Raw genomic sequence first — 19,059 nt, forward strand, 5'->3', positions numbered from 1 at the left:
AGACCTTCTGTAGTCTTGGTTCCAAGAGCTTGAGCTCTGGCTTCTGAATCTCCCCGACTGAATCCTGGTTGAGGCTCCCAGCTTATATATGCTCTCTTAAAGGTGTGAATATTGTGGAATTATAGTAAGTACTAAGTACATGTACTGAACTAGAGAATTGTAAAGCATTATGCTAAATTAGATCAATTCCATTGACTTAGCACCCTGCTTCAAGTTCTGGCCATAACACCTTTGTATATTCTTATGTAGAAATATGGTGAAAGATTGAGCAGTATCGCTCAAACACAAACAGTGGAAGGAACAAGTCAAAGAAAGCTTATAAAGAGACCCAATTAAATTATTATCATAGTGACATTTAAGGATGAAACTGGAGAGAGCAAAAGAAACAGATGAAGAATGGAAAAGATGTGCAGATTTTTAAAAACTAATTCTTTTCACCATCAAGAACAGCAGAGTCAGCACATTGGATTCTAATCTAGAGGAAGTGGAAAAGTTCTGATGAAAAGAAAAATGGGAAAAACAACTGGGCAAGTCCAAGTGGCTCAAGGGAAAGGACACAGATATGGAATCATAAGAACTGGAATATCTCTGTCTTTCTGTCTCTGTCTTTCCCTGTTTCTGTCGCTTTCTGTCTGTCTCTTTCTCTCTCTTCCTCCCTCCCTCTTTCTCTCTCTTTGTGTTTGTGTGTGTCTGTGTCTTTGTCTTTTATCTCTGTGTTTCTATCTCTCTTTGTGTGTCTATCTGTCTTTGCCTCTCTGTCCTTTCTCTGTGTGTGTGTCTATCTGTCTGTCTCTATCTCTCAATTTATTTCCTTGAGCCTCAGTTTCCTCATCTGTATAATAAAGAGGTTTGACTCAATGACCTCTAAGGTCTCTTTTTAGCTCTTAGATCCCATAACATTCTAAAAGGGCAATCACTTTTAACAACCACTATTAAGACATTGAGAATGAAGGGTGGGAAAATGCAGTGACCAGAGAGTTCTGCAGAGCAATTCTATCTCCAGAGCTTCACCTAGCTCCATAGACCAGTTCAATGAGGACATTCTAACTCTATCTTCCTCCCTTTAACAGAAATGAAAGCAAACCCCAAAAGGTTTTTGTGTAGGCTGGGGTGAGTTAACTTAACTTAGACATAGGCTTCCATGTTGTACTTGTATTGCTACAAATGAGTCCTAGGAAGCTTCACTGACTTTTTGGGTGAGATTTCTTCCAAACACATGTTATTCAACACCAGCCTTCAACTCAGCCAGTCTATCTCAGGTGATACTTGCACAGGTTGGCTCAGAAGCTCCTTCAAGGCTGCTCTGTACTTGCCTTTGTATTTCCAGTGTCTCGCATCAGCAAGCAGCACATCCTAAGTGTTTAGTAAATATTTGTTGAGTTGTGTTTTTACCAATGCTGTGATCAAAATTTGAATTCTTTACCTATGTCATCCAGGTTGAGTTGCAGGTGCTCTGACTCTTGCACACCTAGAGCATTTGCTGCTTGCACCCAAACAGAATATGTTTTGCCACTGTGTAGTGTGTTGGTCGAAATGCTGATATGCCTTGAAGTAAGGTAGAGCTGTTCTTGTCCTGTCTGCAAGCTGAAATAAGACAATGAACCCAATAAATAGAATTAGAATTGTGACTTTTGGCTGCTTCTGACTCCTAGTCCTTATTGGGTTCTTCCAGCTCTATCACCATTATATGGCCAATGGGGCTCAGTTCTAAGGTCTCAATATGGGTGGGAGATGCACAGACTATCTAAAAAAATAGCATCCCTGTGAAGAGAAAGAGGACCGAATCTGGAGGCAGAGGTCCTGACCTTGGCCAAATTATTTAACCCATTTGGGTTTCAATTTCCTCATCCTAAATGAGGAAGCTTGACTAGCTGCCTTCAAAGATCCCTTCCTTCTCTAATCTATGACCCTCTGATCTCTCAATTCTGGTCATCCTGCAGTTACCCCTCCTTTACCCAGATTCTTTGTCTCCCATCTGTCTATCCCAATGCTTCTCATTTCCATTTCCCCATTCTCTGCCCAGATTGGATTTGGTACCAGCAATTTTCAGCAGTGATAATATTATAGATGCTTTTTTCCTCTCGGAAACATTATATGACATATTTTCTTAAAATTAAAATTAATTTTGCATTGAGAGTGTTTTGATTATTTTTAGAATCCCCCTACACTATTCAAGAAAATTAGAAACATCCTCAGTCATCTCAAATGTAGTCTGATTATTGCTAATTATATGTATGTGTACCCAAAGAGTTGCTGTTCCTGTCTTGAGTATTATTTTAAAACTCTATATTATACAAGTTGGCCCAGCTTCTTACTAGAGGGAAGAGATAGGGTTACCTGACCCTGTTAGGGTGAGATAGCTTTGCCAACTTTGTATCTTTCTAAAAATGATTAAATTTAAAATCATTAGGACATGTGACATTTGTTGACACTTATAGTTGTTGGGATTAAGAGGAAAACTTGAATTTTTAAAAAGATTCTTAAATATGAAAAGAATCTGGGACAGCTGGGTGGTGCAGTGGATAGAGCACCAGTTCTGAAGTCAGAAGGACCTGAGCTCAAATCTGGCCTCAGACACTTAACACTTCCTAGCTGTGTGAGCCAAGGCAAGCCACTTAACCCAATTGCCTCAGCCAAAAAAAAAAAAAAAAAAAAAAAAAAAACAAGAAAAAGAAAAAGAAAAAAAGAAAGGAAGGAAGAAAAGAACCTGAAAAGAACCATGTGCCCTTATTTATAAGATCAACTAGATCTGTTATAGGAAAAGGTCTCATTGAATTTCCCTAAAAGTTTACCCTTTCCTTGACCCTATTACCACTACATTTCATAATTCAACTTTTGAATGAAAACTTATCCTCACCACCCCCTTTTCTCACCACCCACTATTCCCTGAAGCCCTCGAGAGCTTTCCATTTTACACAATCATTCAAAAGTTGCCAAAAACTTTTTCTCACCTAAAATCAGGGAGGGGCCTTGGGCCCCATCTCTTTCCTGAATTGTGCCCATTTCTCAGTTGTGCTTCGCACAGTTGGCCATGCCCCTCTTGGAATTTTCCCTTCTGCTGTCTGAATTCTAAGACTATATCATTCTTATTCTGGTAATACCAGCTGCCCACAGCTTCTCCCTTCCTCCTACCTGAACTTTCTTAACTTGGCTAAGCTGAAAAAGAGCTTCCCCAGTTCTACTCTTCCTCTTCTCTCTCCTGCACCCTTCCCAACCCCATCAACATCCATGAGAAGAATTTTCTGATTCAGGTCAATCCTGAATCAGAACTACTTGCTATTGACCAAGCACCAACTATGCGCTATGCACTGTGTTAGGAACTTGGCAATGCAATAACCCAAAATAAACTATCCCTGCCCTCAAAAAGCTTAGATTCTACTTGGGGTAGGGCTAAAAGGTATAATGTGTATGTAAGTTCATGCAAAATGCATATGAATAAAGACAAACTAATTTCCATGATCAGGGGAACATGGAACTACTGAGGGACACAGAGAAGGCTTCTTGAGCTAAGGATCAAAGAGAACGAGGTTTTCTAAGAGTTAGGTTCCCACTAGCTGTTAATCCTCACTCCCTCTTTAATATTACTTTGTAGATGCTTTTTAAAAATCTATCTCTGTATATGTTGTGTCTCCCTCCCCTGCCCCTGGAAGTTCCTTGAGGGTAGGCAGAGATTGCTTTTCATTTGTCTTTGTAACCCCAGCACAGTGCCTTCTAAACAGCTGGTACTTAATAAGTGCATGCCAGTTGGTCAATTTTGATAACAGGCAGCATTGCCGTTTTTGGTAGCTCTATTCTTTCACATGGAATTTATTTTTAATCATATTCACTTTAAAGCCCAAAGGTTGCCTTTCTAATCTAATAGACTCTGACTCTGTCTCGAGCTCTTCGGGGCTCAGTGAAATTTCTTACAGGAGGAACATGACGGACCACGTGGCGAGCAAAGTAGGGCACCTTTGAACATTTCCCGTGTTCACACAAAGTAGAGCAAAGGCATGTCCTGAATTGGTTTGTGGCTTGTACTTCTTTGACCACATATACTGAGACCACAAGACAGAACTGAAACGGGCTCCTAGCATGGTTGTGTTAACCATAACCACCAATTAAAGAGTTCTGTTTCTTAAAAAAGACAACCTTTCCCTCTATTAGCACCTCAGCCACATCTAATAATGAACCATGTATATGAGCAGCAAGTGATTAGAAAACAGGACTTATCCTCACTTTCCTCTCCAGAATTAAATGTTCAAGTCTCTCTCTCTCTCTCTCTCTCTCTCTCTCTCTCTCTCTCTCTCTCTCTGAAGAAAAATGACACTCCAGAAAGCAGGGCATGAGGCCCAAGGAAGTAAGAATATCCCAAGTGCATTTCAATATGAAACTGGAAGAAGACAAAACAAACAGATAAAAAATGAATCTGATATCTCAGCATTTCTATAATGAACTGTTCTTACCATCAATGATGATGGAATGACCATATTTGGACACAATAATCTGCTCCAAGATATGCTAATGGGGGAGAGGAAACAGTGCTGAAGAAGATGAAGAGGGGGGAACGGTGCTGAAGAAGATGAAGAGGGGGAAATGGGGAAACAGTGCTGAAGAAGATGAAGAGGAGGAAATGGTGCTGAAGAAGATGAAGAGGGGGGAAACGGTGCTGAAGAAGATAAAGAGGGGGAAACGGTGCTGAAGAAGATAAAGAGGGGGAAACGGTGCTGAAGAAGATGAAGAGGGGGAAACGATGCTGAAGAAGATAAAGAGGGGGAAACGGTGCTGAAGAAGATGAAGAGGGGGAAACGGTGCTGAAGAAGATGAAGAGGGGGAAACGGTGCTGAAGAAGATGAAGATGCGAAAAACAAAGCAGAGGGACTGAAAATGGCCTACTCTTGCGGACACTGAACAACTGGTTCTCACAACACTGGAAAAATGGGAAAAATATTGAACTAATAGGACTAGTAGGTGGTACAATTGATGGAGCCTGGGCCCGGAATCAGAAAGACCTGAGTTCAAATGCAGCTTCAGATATTCACTAGCTGTACAATGTTGAATGAGTCACTTAACTCTTGCCTGCCTCAGTTTCCTCAACTATAAATAGCAGTTACCTTCTAGGATCATTGTAAGAATCACATGAGATAATATTTATATATTATCTTGACAATATTTATGTAAAGTATTTAGCACACAGTAGGTACTTAATAGCAGATACTTGTTTCCTATTATATACTATTTATAGTACTAGATAGTATGCTGATGATATAGTATAAGTGGAAACAAAAATAGACCAAGTTTCTTTTAATTGTTGTGGGGATCAAGGGAGATGACATAAAAAGTGCTTTCAAGTACAGGCTATTGTATCAAATGGATCCATCACCACTCATCATCACATAATGGAGCCCTGAATTCAGCACATTTTGACAGAAAGAGAACAGTGGTAGTTCACCATTGGGCAGGGTCAACTCTGAATTAATGGGGACAATGAGAAGTCAGTGAAAGATCTTAAGGAGGGACAAGGGGAAGAATTCCAAAAATGACCACGAATTCATTTTGTAGGTATCAGTCAAGTAGGGAGAGGGCTAGCCTGGAAACCAGGAAGAGCTGACCTCAAATCCTTACTCTGACACATACCTGGCTGTGTGACCCTGGATAATTCAAGATTCCTCACTGCCCTTCTAAGTCACTGTCAGAATCGGAGGCATTTAGGGTTAGGGTTAGAAAGTTGCCAAGAAGGTGCTGACATGTATTGGTGGGGGGAACTTTCTCTACCCAGTTAGTTACACCATATTAATACATTATATACATTATATTAATGAAATTTCAGGTTCAATCCCTATCTCTGTCTCCCTATATGGAGATATCCATGACATATGTGTTTCTTCCTCTATTAGAATCTAAGCATCTTCCCATTCTCCAGACTTTGCCAGTGCTTGGTACAGCATAGATGTTTAATAAGTGCTAATTGCTTGATTGATTGCAGTAATAAAGACATTTTCATCCCATTCACAGTTTCAGCAGAGAGCTTGCTCTGAGATAGCCCAGGAGGATTCACACAGCAGGTATAGACAGAACCCTGCTTTTCTGTGACACTAGTGAAACCCTGGGTGTGAGCTAATGGCAGAAGGCAACCGAAAGGCATGCATGAGGGCTTTTACTGGAAACCTGAACCACGGAAATGAAACCCACTGAACCAGCCCCGGGATGGGAGAGAGCTGGAGAAGTCCAAGGTTCTGAAATCATTATCTAAGCCACTCCTGCCAAACCTACTGGCTCCCACTGATAGAGGCTCCTGAGTTCAATCCCCTTGCTGTGTTCCTGAGGAAAATGGAAGGGCCCTAGGCATGGGAAATCACTTGTTCAAGGACATGACCTTCACCTAAATTAGACCCAGGGCCTCTGACTAAAATCCACTGTTTCCTCACTGTCCCCCAGTGTTTCCACATGCAATGTTCCAGGATTTGTGGATTCATTAGTGAAGGTTTCTTTCCACCAGTGCTGGTCACAACTCCCTCTCTGTCTTAGCAGACAGTTTTTGAGGGGCCCAAGGAAGAAAAGTCGCCATAGTATGAATGCTGGTGAATTTGACTAAGGTTCTCCTTGAATAACAGAAAGCTGAAGGGCTCCACTTTTTCAATTTGGTGACTCCTGCCTTGGGCCACCTCGAAACTGCCAGAAGGCCTTGGGAAAGGTCTGAGCAGGTAATCAGTCTAGGACAAACAAGAAATGGGAAAGTAGGAAGCCAGATCCAAGATTTCTTCAATGTGGGGAACTCTTAGTGAGAGAATCTCCCCACAGATCTGTCACAGCAGTTATAATTATAATATAGTATAATATAACAATCTAATGTTATATGTATATGCATGTTATCATGTAACATGTCATATGAATATATAGCTTTAATGTACACGTTATAGTTATATTTCTATAATAAATACATGCACATATAATTATACCTATAAACCATCTATATATTATAATGTTATATGCCTCTACATATTATGTCTACATAAACATATAATTATATATGTCATATATATATATTATATAACATAAAGCATATGAATGTTATAATGTAATCCTCTGTAATTAGAATTTCAGAGAATTGACTAGAAGTATCAAAATGGACCCCCTACTACCTTCAGTAAGTGCGACCAAATTAGATTAAAATGAAATTGGGAGATATTTAACAAAATAAATAAAATACAATACAACATAAATAATGTTAGAAGATGGCTTTCTAAGTTCCTACGTGACTCCGATGGTTTAGCAGTCATGTCTCTATTTGAGTTTGACACTCAGGACAAGTCCAATCCCAGGTGCATATGAAGGCCCGGCAAAAGCTTGAAGACAGCTTTCACATCCAACTGGAAGTTTCTCTTTTCCTGGCTAAACTTCCCCAGTTTTTTCAAAGGGTTATCCTCTCTCATGAACCCCAGATCCTACCCAGTCCTGTTTGCCTTTCATTGGACACCATCAGCTCATTAGTTTCCTTCCTAAACAATGGTGCACAAAACTGAACTCAACACTCTGAGGGTCTTCGTAGCCAGGTTCAGGGTTGCAGCGCATCTGCTAATTGTTCCTTGACTGAATGAGGGAATGACTCAGGAAGTGATATGGGGCTAGGACTGACCTCTTCACATGCACGGTGTATTTGGTGTCCAGATAGGTGGGTGATCCTGTATCCCAAGTACACGTCATGTTGCCAGAATATTCATAGATGAGGCATGTTAAATTAGTAGGAACACTTGGAGGATCTGCAATAGGACACATGCAATAAGACATTTTGGGGTCAGAATCAAGAACCTAATAGGCAGTTATTGGAAAAGATGAAAATGTAATATTTTTTCTGTCTTGTCAAAGTCAACTAATATATTTGCGGTTCCATTGCATGTGCCCCAGACTCAAGGCAAGGACCTTGATGTGGGCATCAGGGAAATCTAGGTAGTGAGATGAGCCCTGCTCTGCACAAACCAGTTAGTCATTCACTCCAGCCTCAGTCTCCTCAATTGTAGAATAAAAGAGTTTGACTGATCCCTGGCTGAATTCAGAGGAATGGCAGCTCTCAGTTCCTGGCTCTAGAGTTCACATCGAACGTCTCCACTCCAGCTTCGGTGGGAAAGTGGGACTCTCGGTGTGGAAGGTCCCTTCTGCAATCAGAAGTTTGGTTCTTTACCTTCCTATAAATTTATGTTCATCTCTAGCTGTCCCCTAGTCAAGGGACTGGGAATATTAGGTCAAAGAAACAAGGAAAACGCATCCTTGCTACTGGTAAGGAACCCTGATGCAGGAAGAAGAAGGAAGAGGAATCCACAGCTTGGTTCAGAGTGCCTTCTACCTGCCAGCTCTTCTGAGATGCCGGCCAGAGCGCAGGGCCCTTCTGGACATCTCCTTTCTCAACTATGGCTCGGTCCTAGTTTAGGTTTCTCCATTTGCCTGTTGCCCCCAGTGCTGAATGGCTTCTCTCTGTCTGTCTGTCGGTCTATCTGTCTCTGCCCCCTCTTCTGTTTCTTCTCCCTCTCTTTCTCTCTCTCTCTTCTTCCCCACTCCTGTTAGGAAATAGAATTTACTGTAAGGGCAGGACTACACATCACAGGGAAATTTGTGAAACAGTAGGGAGGAGAAAGTAAAGAAGTCCTGAGTTGCTTAACACCCTAGAATATAAATCTGCTGAGTAGGAACCTCATGTATAAAATGAAGAAAAGTACTGAGAACTCTAAGCCAATGTAAAGTCTCTGACTCTGTCCTGGTGGGTCAGGTGCATGCTGAAGCTCCCTCCCCTCCAGCCCCTGCCGAGGGGCCAGGAAGCACACTGGGCAAAGCACTGGCCTGCGAGGCAGGAAAACTCACAAACTTCTTTGGACACTAGGTGTGGGACTCTGGGGAAGTCACAAACCAGTCTGAGTCTAGCTTCCTCAATTGTAAAATTGGCTCATGGGATCATAGGTCTGGAAAGGACTTCGGTGGCCATTGAATCCAAACTCCCTACTTATAGATGAGCAAATTGAGGCTCAGGGACATCATGTGACTTGCTCAAGATCATGCAGGCACTAAGTAGCAGAGCCAAGATTTGAATCCAGGTCTTTAGACTTTAAATTCAGCATTCTTTCCATTATGCCATAGGGTCTTCTCCTGTGACTGAAACAATCTACAAGAACACGTCCATTCTTATTTCCAACAAATTCAGATTAGTGTTTCATGTTGTGACCAAAAAAATTAAAAATGTGAAAATATAATTTAAAAATACATAATAATTTATGTTTTAAAATAAATCCCAGTCTATTTTCTATAATTATATCCTCAACCAATCATCAATCAATATTCATTAAAGACTTAGTGTATGTCAAGACTGCTATTAGTTACTGGGGAGGCAAAAGTGACTTTACATTCAAGGATTTTACATTCTACTAGACCCTAGAAGTAACAGGATACACCATGTTCACAGAGGGAATTTGTACAAAATAAATGCATGGTGAATTGAGAAGGGGAGTATTAACAACTGGGGCAATTAAATGATTTTAATAATGACAATGACTGATTCAATTTTCCCTTCTCATCCTTATTAAACACACACACACACATTTTACTATAATAATATTCTGTTCAGATACTTCCTAATCACATGAACAACAAGATGGGAGACTAGATACTTTCTCGAATCCTTATGATCTCATAAATCTCTCCAAAATAGGAATTATGCACAAGAGATAAAGTAATTTCAGCTGTCTTCAGGGTTCTTAATACTAAGAACCCTAATGAAGTAGTAATCTGATAAACTAAAAGCAGAGAAGGCTAATTCTTAAACCTTCACATATTCACTCAGGACCCCTTTCCCCACTAGTCACTAGTAGAATTCAACTCCCTCTCGCATCTTTATCATGCTAAGGAAAACTAAAAGGTAGAAATTTGCTTAAACTACTATAGTAGATAGCCAGAAAACTGAGAGCAAAAAAGGATACTGGGGCAAGATAGTAGAGTGTAAATTTGTCCATTAGACCTGAGGAAAAGGGACTGGTGGTCAATTGGGGCCAGTTTTGTTTCCTCAAGAAGTCATTAAGAGAAGAGATGGAGGCTGGTGAAATAGAAATTTCCCAGGGTGGGGAACAGTTTTGAGGTTTCAGTCCACTGGGAAACAATATTTAATGGGGAAAGGGTCGGACAACGAGCACTAAAGGCATACAGGGAAAAGATCAAAATTACCAAAGCTATCAGGAGGAAGCTAACTTGATTAAAAACCTTGTGCATAAGTAGATAAATCAACATGGAAGATATTAAAAACAGAAGGGAACAGTGATTCTACATCACCTAAATGTGTCCAGACATCTATGAATAAATATAGCAAGACAAAAAATAATGAATCAACATTTAGTGAACAAAAGATCATGTAGATTCCCAAGAGAAATTGGAACTACAGCAAGATGGTCCTTATTGGTTTAAATAGAAATAAGAATTGTGAATAATTTTTCAAAATGATGTTATAGCGGTTGGCATGGCAACGAATACCTGGTAATATAACCAGCATAGTATATAGGAAAAGCCTTGGAATTTCCAGGAATATACTTAAAAATTATTCTTCCTTGAACTACTAAAAGTATTGCTTATTTATTAAGTCCAGACCTATAAATTACAGCGTGGAAATTTATAGAAACTTGCAGATTTTATAACTTAACAATTAGCTGAGGCTTAAGGTCAACAGCCCTGTACTAGAGCTCTGGCCAGAGGCATGCTCATGGTTGTGTTGCCCAAACCCAAACTATCATCAGAAACTTATAAAGGTCAGTCTAAGAGGGCAGCGATTATACAATACCCAAATCAGGTGCAACAGTAAGACAACACACCCCAAATTTTAAGATGGAGATAAAGAAGTTCTTAGACAAATTTTATATCTCTAAATACTTTCCTCGGGAACCAAAAGAGCAAATAAATGACACCTACAACAAACTGAAAAACCAATAGAGAAACATGAAAATAGACATTCTGGGATAGTTAGGTCCCTCAGTGGACGGAGCTCTCAGCCTGGAGTCAGAATACTTGAATTCAAATCTTTGTGACTACATGCAACTCACATAACCAGTATTTACCCCAGTTTCTTCAACTGTAAAATTGGAATAATTATATTTACCTCCCAGAGCTGTTGTGAGGATTAAATAAGATAATATTTGTAAAAAGTGCTTAGCATAGTACCTGGCACATTCTAAGTATTATATAAATGCTAGCTATTGTTGCTATTAATCGTTATTATTATTATTAAAATCAAATATTAAATCTAATATTAACAACATTGAAAGAAAATTGAATTGAAATTAAATTGGAACACATAAAACAGATTAAAAATTTAGCTAATTCAACTTTTAAAAAAGGAAAAGCAAATCACCAATCACAAAAATGAAAAAAAAAACCCTCAAGAAATAAAGTTAAAAAAGGAAATTATTAGAAACTATTTTACCTAATTCTATGCTAATAAAATCACCACTTAAATAAATAAATATTTACAAAAATATTAAATTTCTAGACTAATAGGAAACAAAGAATATAAATGGCTCAACTTTAGGGGAAAATATTGAATGCCATGAAAGAGTTCCCAACTTAAAACAAGATAGATTTGCAAGAAAATTCTAGCAAAGAACAATTAATTTCAATAACATAAATTTTTGCAAAAATAGAAGTTCCCTGCTAAGTTTCCCTAGTGATATTATCCAAACCCCTAATTTTATAGAAGAGGATACCGAGACCCAGAGAGATTATGTGGAGGGCCTAGATTCTAATAGTGACATTTGAACCCAAGTCTTCATAATTCCAAATCTAGCACTATGGAATGGGGAACAAAAACACTTCTTTTGCCACATATTCAGTTCTGTCCTAATTTTAAAAATAAATTCAGGTTTGTTTTATGTCTCAATAGAATCATCTTGATCTATTCAAAGGAAAATGGATCCAATCTTTTCTCTACAAGACAAATAATGGATACTAATTTTTTTTTTCATTTTTACAGTGGCCTGTGTAATCTTATGCTTCCTGAGGATGTGGAAAAGCTAAATGATTTTGCACAGACCTCAATCATCCACCTGCTTTGTAATACCTCTCTGTGGTTTCCATTTTTAAAATTCAGAGCAATTCTAGAATATTCATACTTGACAGAGTTGTTCAAATCATATGTGAGAACCTGTTTTGCTCCTCTTGATATTGCTAATTAAATGAGAAAGTTGGTAAAAGGGAACAGATATCATCTTCACCTTTTGCATCTAAAACTTAGGGCCTTCTTCTCTTTCCCACACTTTTCAAGGTACATACACAAGGGCCAAGTTGGGTGGAGGCAGAGAATAAAGCCTCAGTTTCCTTGTTAGTAAAAGGCTAATCTGAGAGCAGATGATCGGGTACTACAGAATTTGACAGAACCCTGACACTCATCCAGGCCAGTTTTCTCATTCTACAGAGCAGGAAACTGGTAGCCAGAGATGTTCAGTGATTTCCTCAGTGTCACAAAAATAGGACAGAGCCAGGGTTGCCCCTTCTCAACAGGAAGGGCAGTGGGTTGTCAACAGTTGTTCCTCTGGGGTACCATGGCTGGATCTTGGAAATGAGCACTGATCACTCTGGTGATCCAGAGATTCCAGTGGTGTGTGTGTGTGTGTGTGTGTGTGTGTGTGTGAGAGAGAGAGAGAGAGAGAGAGAGAGAAAGAGAGAGAGAGAGAGCATTTCCCCCCAATATCAGGGAGACTTCAAAGAGATGGTCTTTATAAGGTGCTTTGCAAACCTTCAAAGCCTTTACAAATGCTAGCTCTTATTAATATTATTTTGTCGCTTCTCTCTATTTCCGACCGCCCCGCGTCCTCCCGATGCCTCTGGGCGCTGGCTACCCTCCAGGACTTACAGCCAGAAGCGATGTCGGTCCCACAGATCAGCCTCTCCCCGCTGTGCCGGAGGCAGTCCGCCCTGCAGATGACGTGCGCTCGCGGCTCGCGGAAGGCGCTCAGCTGGAGCCGAGCCACCGTCTGGTTGATTTTCGCCATCCGGAGCCTGTCCTGGCCACCTTGGCTGTATTTGTAGAGATAGAACTTCCTTGGCTGGCAGTTGCGGAGAGTCGACTGGCAAATGATGGAGACGTTCAGTCCCATCTCAAAGACTGGAGCCGGGTCGACCCGAACCCAGCCCGAGCAGGTGATGGTTGTGATTCCTGGGAAGAGACGAAGAGCTGGTGCTGAGAGAGGAGAGCGCGTCACCTTGGGAGCCTGGGAGTGCGGCTGAGCGGCCGACTCTTGCTATGGAAATGGGAGAGTCATACTGGGAGTCTAAAACGGTAGCAGACACATCATCTACCTCCCAGATGCTCGATAGTAATTCTTTGCCATGTTTCGGTCATGCTTTAGGACAATATTTCAGGAGATATTACCTTGGAGGTAATTTCTGTTTGTGTGTAGAAAATAGAATGGATAGCAAGGTGGGGCCGGGGTAGATTTTAGGAAAACTGAATTCAAATCCAGCATCAGACTCTTACTAGCTGTGTGACCGTGGTCAAGTCACTCAACCCTGTCTGCTTCAGTTTCCTCATCTGTGAAATGGACTGGAAAAGGAAAGAAGGAGCTAGAAGGGACCCCAGAGACCATCTAATCCATCCATTCCATTTTACAGATGAGGAAACTGAGTTCCCAGGGGGAATGAAGTGATTTTCTTCAGGTTTTACCATTTGTATAATAATAATAATTATATAACAATAATAATAAATAATAAATTAGGTTATACAAATGGTAAATATCAAAAGCAGGATCTGATCCCAAGTCCTCTAGGTCCAGAGCCAGTAGTCTTGCCACTGGAAAGTTTAGGCAAAGGCTAGAAATCCGTTTTTCAGGGTTATTGCAGCAGGGATTCCTGGCTTTGGCAGTTGGCAGGGTAGATGATCGGCTTTAACTTTTGGTTCCAAACTGCTCTTTTCATCCCTTAATAAAGACAGAAAGCTGAAGCACCATACCTCCAGAACTCCAATGGAAGAGGCTGCAAAGTGCCATCACGACTTCCCATTGGCCGAGGGCTTTTCTCATGTTGGAAAGTGGGAAGATGCCATGAATTCTCCCCTGAAAAAGAGATGGAAGCTTTTTATGTTCTCCAAAGCATAGTCATTTAATCAATTGTTCTGAATCGGAGCATTTATTAAGTATCTGCTGTATTCCAGACACTCTGAAGACCCAAAGAAAGGCTTCAGACCAAATTAATCCTCAGGGGTTCCCTGTCAAATAAAAATCACCGATGAAAAGATGCTGAAAGGGAGTGGAGGAGTGGGCAGTGAGGGAAGCCTATGCAAGAATGGGATGGGATCCTACAGCTCTTTCTTCAGCTCCATCAGTAAATCAGTGAGCAAGCTTTAAGTGCCTGTTGTATACCATATAGCACGTCTTCACTGATGGAGATACAAAGGCAACACCAAAATCAGTCCTGCCCTCAAGGAGTTTATATTCTATCAACACAATAAAATAGATGTAAGTTCGGCTCAAGTGCTATGTCTTACAAGAGGCCTTTTTGGTCCCCTCCGTGTGTCGGAGCTCCCCTCTCCACAATCGCTTTTTTATTTAATAAGAACAGCTGACATCCAGAAAGAGCTTTACAATTTTCCAAGTGCCTTGAAGATCTTGTCTCATTTGATCATCACACCAGCCTTGAGTGGTGGGTGCTAGTATTAGCCCCATTGGTCAGAGGAGGAAACTGAGATTAAAGGATATTATTAAATGACTCCCCCCAGGTCGCCAGTTAGTAAATTCTCTGAGACAGGATTTGTTCTTGGCAGAGCGAACCCCAGATCAAGCACTCTTTCTGTTGCACCACTCAGTTTATCCTGTATGCATTTTGCATTTGCTCTCAGGCTTCCCCACCATAGAAATAAGCTCCTGAGGTCAGGGACTGTCTCCATCTTGCCTCTATGGTTCCAGTGCCAAGGATCTCCACTGGGTACCTATATGTTAATTAGGTGGGTTACTAAATTCCCATCCATCAGTTAGTTAGATAAGAAAGAGGAAAAGTGGAGATGGACCCAAGCAGAGGGACCCGAATTAGGAGGAAGCCCAGAAGCCCAGAGCTGGAAGGGCCATCTGTCCACGCCTGCCTGAGCAGGTCTCTACAGCACATGGCACAGTCACTGGGGCAGCTCGAGGCTCTGAAGTTGTGTGGGAGCCCCCAAAAGAGGAGCCATCATTGGGGAGCTGGGCCAAAATTCTTCTTATTCATACTGGATGACTTCGGGGCGGCAGTTTGAGGTTGACAAATCACTTCCCACACCCATGATTTCAGTGGATTCTGGAAACAGCCTTTTGAAGAGGGAGCACGAGCATCATTCTTTCCATTTTACAACTAAAAAACCGAACCTTTTGAAGAGGGTGCACCAGTATCATTCTTCCCAATTTACAGATGAAAAAATTGAACCTCAGAGAGCTGAAGTAATTCCCAAAATTAACACAGCTAATAAATCTAAGAGTAACAACAAAGCCCTGATATCCAGCAGGGCTATAGCTTTTCTTTTCTTTCTTTTTGCTAAAGCAATTGGGGTTAAGTGACTTGCCCAGGGTCACACAGCCAAGAAGTATTAAGTGTCTGAGATCAGATTTGAACTCAGGTCCTCCTGACTTCGGGGCTGGTGCTCTATCCACTGCACCACCTAGCTGTCCCAAGCTGTCGTGAGATTCACATGTGAAAACATTTGTAAATTGCTTCCCAGACCTTAGGCGCTATATAAATGCTAGCATCTTTAAAAATAATTAACCCTTCTCCCAATGAAAGTCTGTGCTGTTTTGCAGTAGCATTAGCCATGGTCCTGGCCCCTGAGGCTGCACATTAAGCCAGGGTCACACAGCCAATCCACATCCAAGGCAGACTTCACCCCCGGTCTCCCCACTCACAGGCTGGCTCCTTCCCCTGCTGCTCTCTCTCTTCATATCAACAGAATTGTAGACCAGGGGTCCGTGAGCTCTTTGGCCATGGGTTGGCCAGGACATTGAAGCTCCAGCCTGTCTGTCCTGCTTGGGCCCCCCCCCCCAAGGGGGGCCATGGTGTCTCACCTCTGCAATAAGCAAAAGTCTGGCACAGGCAGAGAAAGTGACGTCTCCAGGCTCCTGTGGCTACCAAGCCCTTGGCAAGAAATGAGTCAGAAATTTATTGAACTTCTCTCAATTATCATCATTCCTGTTATTATTATTCTGCTTATAGCACTTCAGGAGCCACCGCATCCAATGCATAATTGTGTGAGGAACTAACTGCTGGGGGAGGGGGGTCAGTGACTTGTCCTAGACTACACAGCTTAGCAGTGTCATGAATGGGAGGTGAACCTGTAGACCTCTGGCTTTTTCCCTAGTGGGCTTCCCACAGCAGCTTGTTAATCCTGCCCTTTCTTTTCTGCACAGATTTCCTAGAGGCTAATAGAAAATAAAAGAAAGGAGGATAGAGAAGGAAGAAGATAAGAAATAAGAGAAAAGCAGGGGACAGCAAAGCAAGGCAAGGAGAAAGTCAAGGAAAAGAGAATATAGGAGAGAGAAGAGAAGGAATGAGAGGAGAAGAGAAAAGGGAGGAGAGGAAATGGGATGGAGGAGAGGAGAAGAGAGGGGAGAAAGAGAGGGGAGAAGAGAAAAGGAAAAAATAGGAGAAGGGAGAAGAGGGGAAGAGAAAAACAAAAAGAGAGAAAGAGGAGAAAAGAGAAGAAAAAAGATGGGAAGGGAGGAGAGGGGAAGAGAGAAAAAGGAGAAAAGAGAGGAGAGAAGGAAGAGGAGAAGAGAAGGAAGGGAAAAGAGGAGAGAAGGGAGGAGAAAAGAGGAGAGAAAGAAAGAGTGAAGAAGAGAAAAGAGAAGAAGAAAGGAAATGGGAAGGGAGGAAAGAGGAAGAGAAAGAAATGGGAGAAGATGGGAGAGAAGAGGAGAAGAGAAGGGAGAGGAGGAGAGGAGAAGAGGAGAGGAGAAGAAGGGAGGGGATTAGAGGGAGAGGGAAGAAGAGTAAGAAGAAGAGAAGAGAAGAGAAGGAAGGGAAGGCGAAGGGAGAAGGGGGGGGTGAGGAAATTGTTTTTCCCAGGCTGCCAAGTGACTTTCATTGCCTCCACTTTCATGAGGCCCAGATGACTGATGAAGACCCCAGAGAGAAAGGCCGGGTGACCATGAAACCCAGGCCTCCCTTGCGAGCCCCCCCAGTTCCTCCCTTACCTTTTCCTGCTGCTCCCCTCAGCCAGAGCCCTGAAGCAAATGGAGAAGCAGAGGGCTGACCTAGATCAGGCTGCTTCAGGAGGAACTCGCACACTGTCCGGCTTGAGATGACTGGCTCAGACGGTGTCATGATCTGGGAAAGCCCAGATGTCTTCAAGCAACGTTTGCTTCGTCAGGAGCTTTCATGTGGTTCCAGGCTGATGGGCCCCTCCAAGAGCTAGGCCATGGGTTGAGTTTTCTTTCCCCCTCCCCCAAACACTTGAGGTAGGGGTCGGAAAGAGCATATTTTAAGTCAATTTGCAAGTGGGGCAAATTTTTGTAGCTTCCTATGGAAAGCTGGGCCTGGAGGGGGGAAGGTCTGTGGGGGAATCCTTCCTCTGACACAGCAAAGATACTAAACCTTTCTGGGACTCGGCTTATTCATCTGCAAAATGGGAATAAGAAGGGCTATCCTGCCTCACTAGGTTAAAAGGAGCATGGGGTTGGTGAATATTCAACAACTAGAACCAGTTCTAAGCTTTAATCTTCATTATGAACACTTTCTCAGGTGCCCCATTCCCTTTAAATCTTTATCTGTGTATTTTGTTAAATATTTCCGGGTTGCTTTTTGGTCTGGTTCTGGTCAGACCTGGGAGGACTGTGGGCTGCCGGCCACCTGCTCAGCCCATTGGCTGCTCTACGGGATGTGTATTTGCCAACCTCCAGGGTTTGCCTGCTCACACTGAAAATTCAGTAGTCGGTTGTCGGGGTCCGTAGGAGCGGGTTCCAGCCTCAGGACGATCACTTTGGGGCTGAACGGAGGACAGATTGGAGTGGGAAGAGATGGAATGGGGAGAGATGGGGCCGGCAGCTGCCCCCCACCAGCAGCTATTACAGTAGTTGGGGCATGAGGCGAGGAGGGTCTGCACCAGGGTGGGAAGGAACTAAGGAGGAAAAGGGGCATATGGGAGAGATGCTGCTGAGTGAGACCCCAGTCCTTGGCACCATATTGGATTGGTGAGGGATAGTGAAGAGCCCGGGGGGCGGGGAGAGGGGTATTCTTTAGTTCTTGAGCCTGGGGGACTGGGAGGAGGTGGTGGCCTTTGGGAGTGATAAGGAAGTTTGGAAGGAAGCTAGAGGGGAAAGAGAATAAGCTTCTCTGTGGATATGTTGAATCTCAGATTTTCCTGCACATCCAGTTTGAGGGTTTCCGAAGTTCAGCAGAGGAGAAGGGGCGGGAAAGGAAGATCTGGGAATCTTCTGCACAAAGATGGTCATTAGATCCACAGAGCTAAAGAGATCTAGAGGGAGAAGGAAAAGAGAGCCCAGATCGGAGCCCTGGGGGATACCCATGGTTACAGGGCATAATTTGGAGGAGGATCCAGCAAAGGGTACTGAGAAGGAGCAGTTAGAAATTCAGGAGAACTTGGGAAGGGGGAGACAGAGTCAGAGAAAGAGACAGAGAGGTAGAGAAACAGAGACAGAGAGAGACAGAGACACAGAGAGAGAGAGAGGCAGAGAGAGAGACAGAGAGATATGTAGGGACAAAGAGAGAAAGAGGGAGAGACAAAGAGAGATGAAAGGACAAAGAGAAAGAGGGAGAGACAGACAGAGAGAGAGAGAGAGAGAGAGAGAGAGAGAGAGAGAGAGAGAGAGAGAGAGAGAGAAGAAGAGGCAGAGACAGTCCGAGAGACAGAAAAGGAGGGGGGTAATGGCAACATCTCCCTTCCAGAGTTGCTATGAAGCTCAATGAGATGACAGGGCTGAGCACAGTGTTGCCGTTCAGTAGATCCTTAATAAAAGCTTTTCCTTTCTCTTTCCCCACTCGCCATTTCCATTTCCATTTCATTCCCCAACACCTAACATAGTTCTGGGCACATAGAAGAGTTCAAAGCATAATAGACAAAGTTAAAGACTCAGGTTGAAATCC

General features: G+C 42.4%; 1 protein-coding gene and 1 long non-coding RNA gene across 2 annotated transcripts in view; one reads left to right on the plus strand and one right to left on the minus strand.

Moving 5' to 3' along the window:
* LOC116423728 overlaps nt 1–12,904 on the plus strand; it is a 60,659-nt gene extending 47,755 nt beyond the window's left edge. The window contains exon 3 of the long non-coding RNA XR_004234233.1: nt 12,847–12,904. This is a non-coding gene — a long non-coding RNA (uncharacterized LOC116423728). The remainder of the gene's footprint in view (nt 1–12,846) is intronic.
* IL23R (interleukin 23 receptor) overlaps nt 1–15,522 on the minus strand; it is a 53,834-nt gene extending 38,312 nt beyond the window's left edge. The window contains exons 1-4 of the mRNA XM_031968910.1: nt 13,949–15,522; nt 12,854–13,156; nt 7,616–7,739; nt 1,424–1,584 (exon numbers count right to left, since the gene is read on the minus strand). Of these exons, the coding sequence (XP_031824770.1) occupies nt 1,424–1,584; nt 7,616–7,739; nt 12,854–13,156; nt 13,949–14,018 (658 nt within the window). The 5' untranslated portion in view covers nt 14,019–15,522. The remainder of the gene's footprint in view (nt 1–1,423; nt 1,585–7,615; nt 7,740–12,853; nt 13,157–13,948) is intronic.
* Nucleotides 15,523–19,059: the final 3,537 nt, after the last annotated feature.

The sequence above is a fragment of the Sarcophilus harrisii genome, chromosome 4 (assembly GCF_902635505.1).
Source record: "Sarcophilus harrisii chromosome 4, mSarHar1.11, whole genome shotgun sequence".
NCBI classification, from domain to species: domain Eukaryota; kingdom Metazoa; phylum Chordata; class Mammalia; order Dasyuromorphia; family Dasyuridae; genus Sarcophilus; species Sarcophilus harrisii.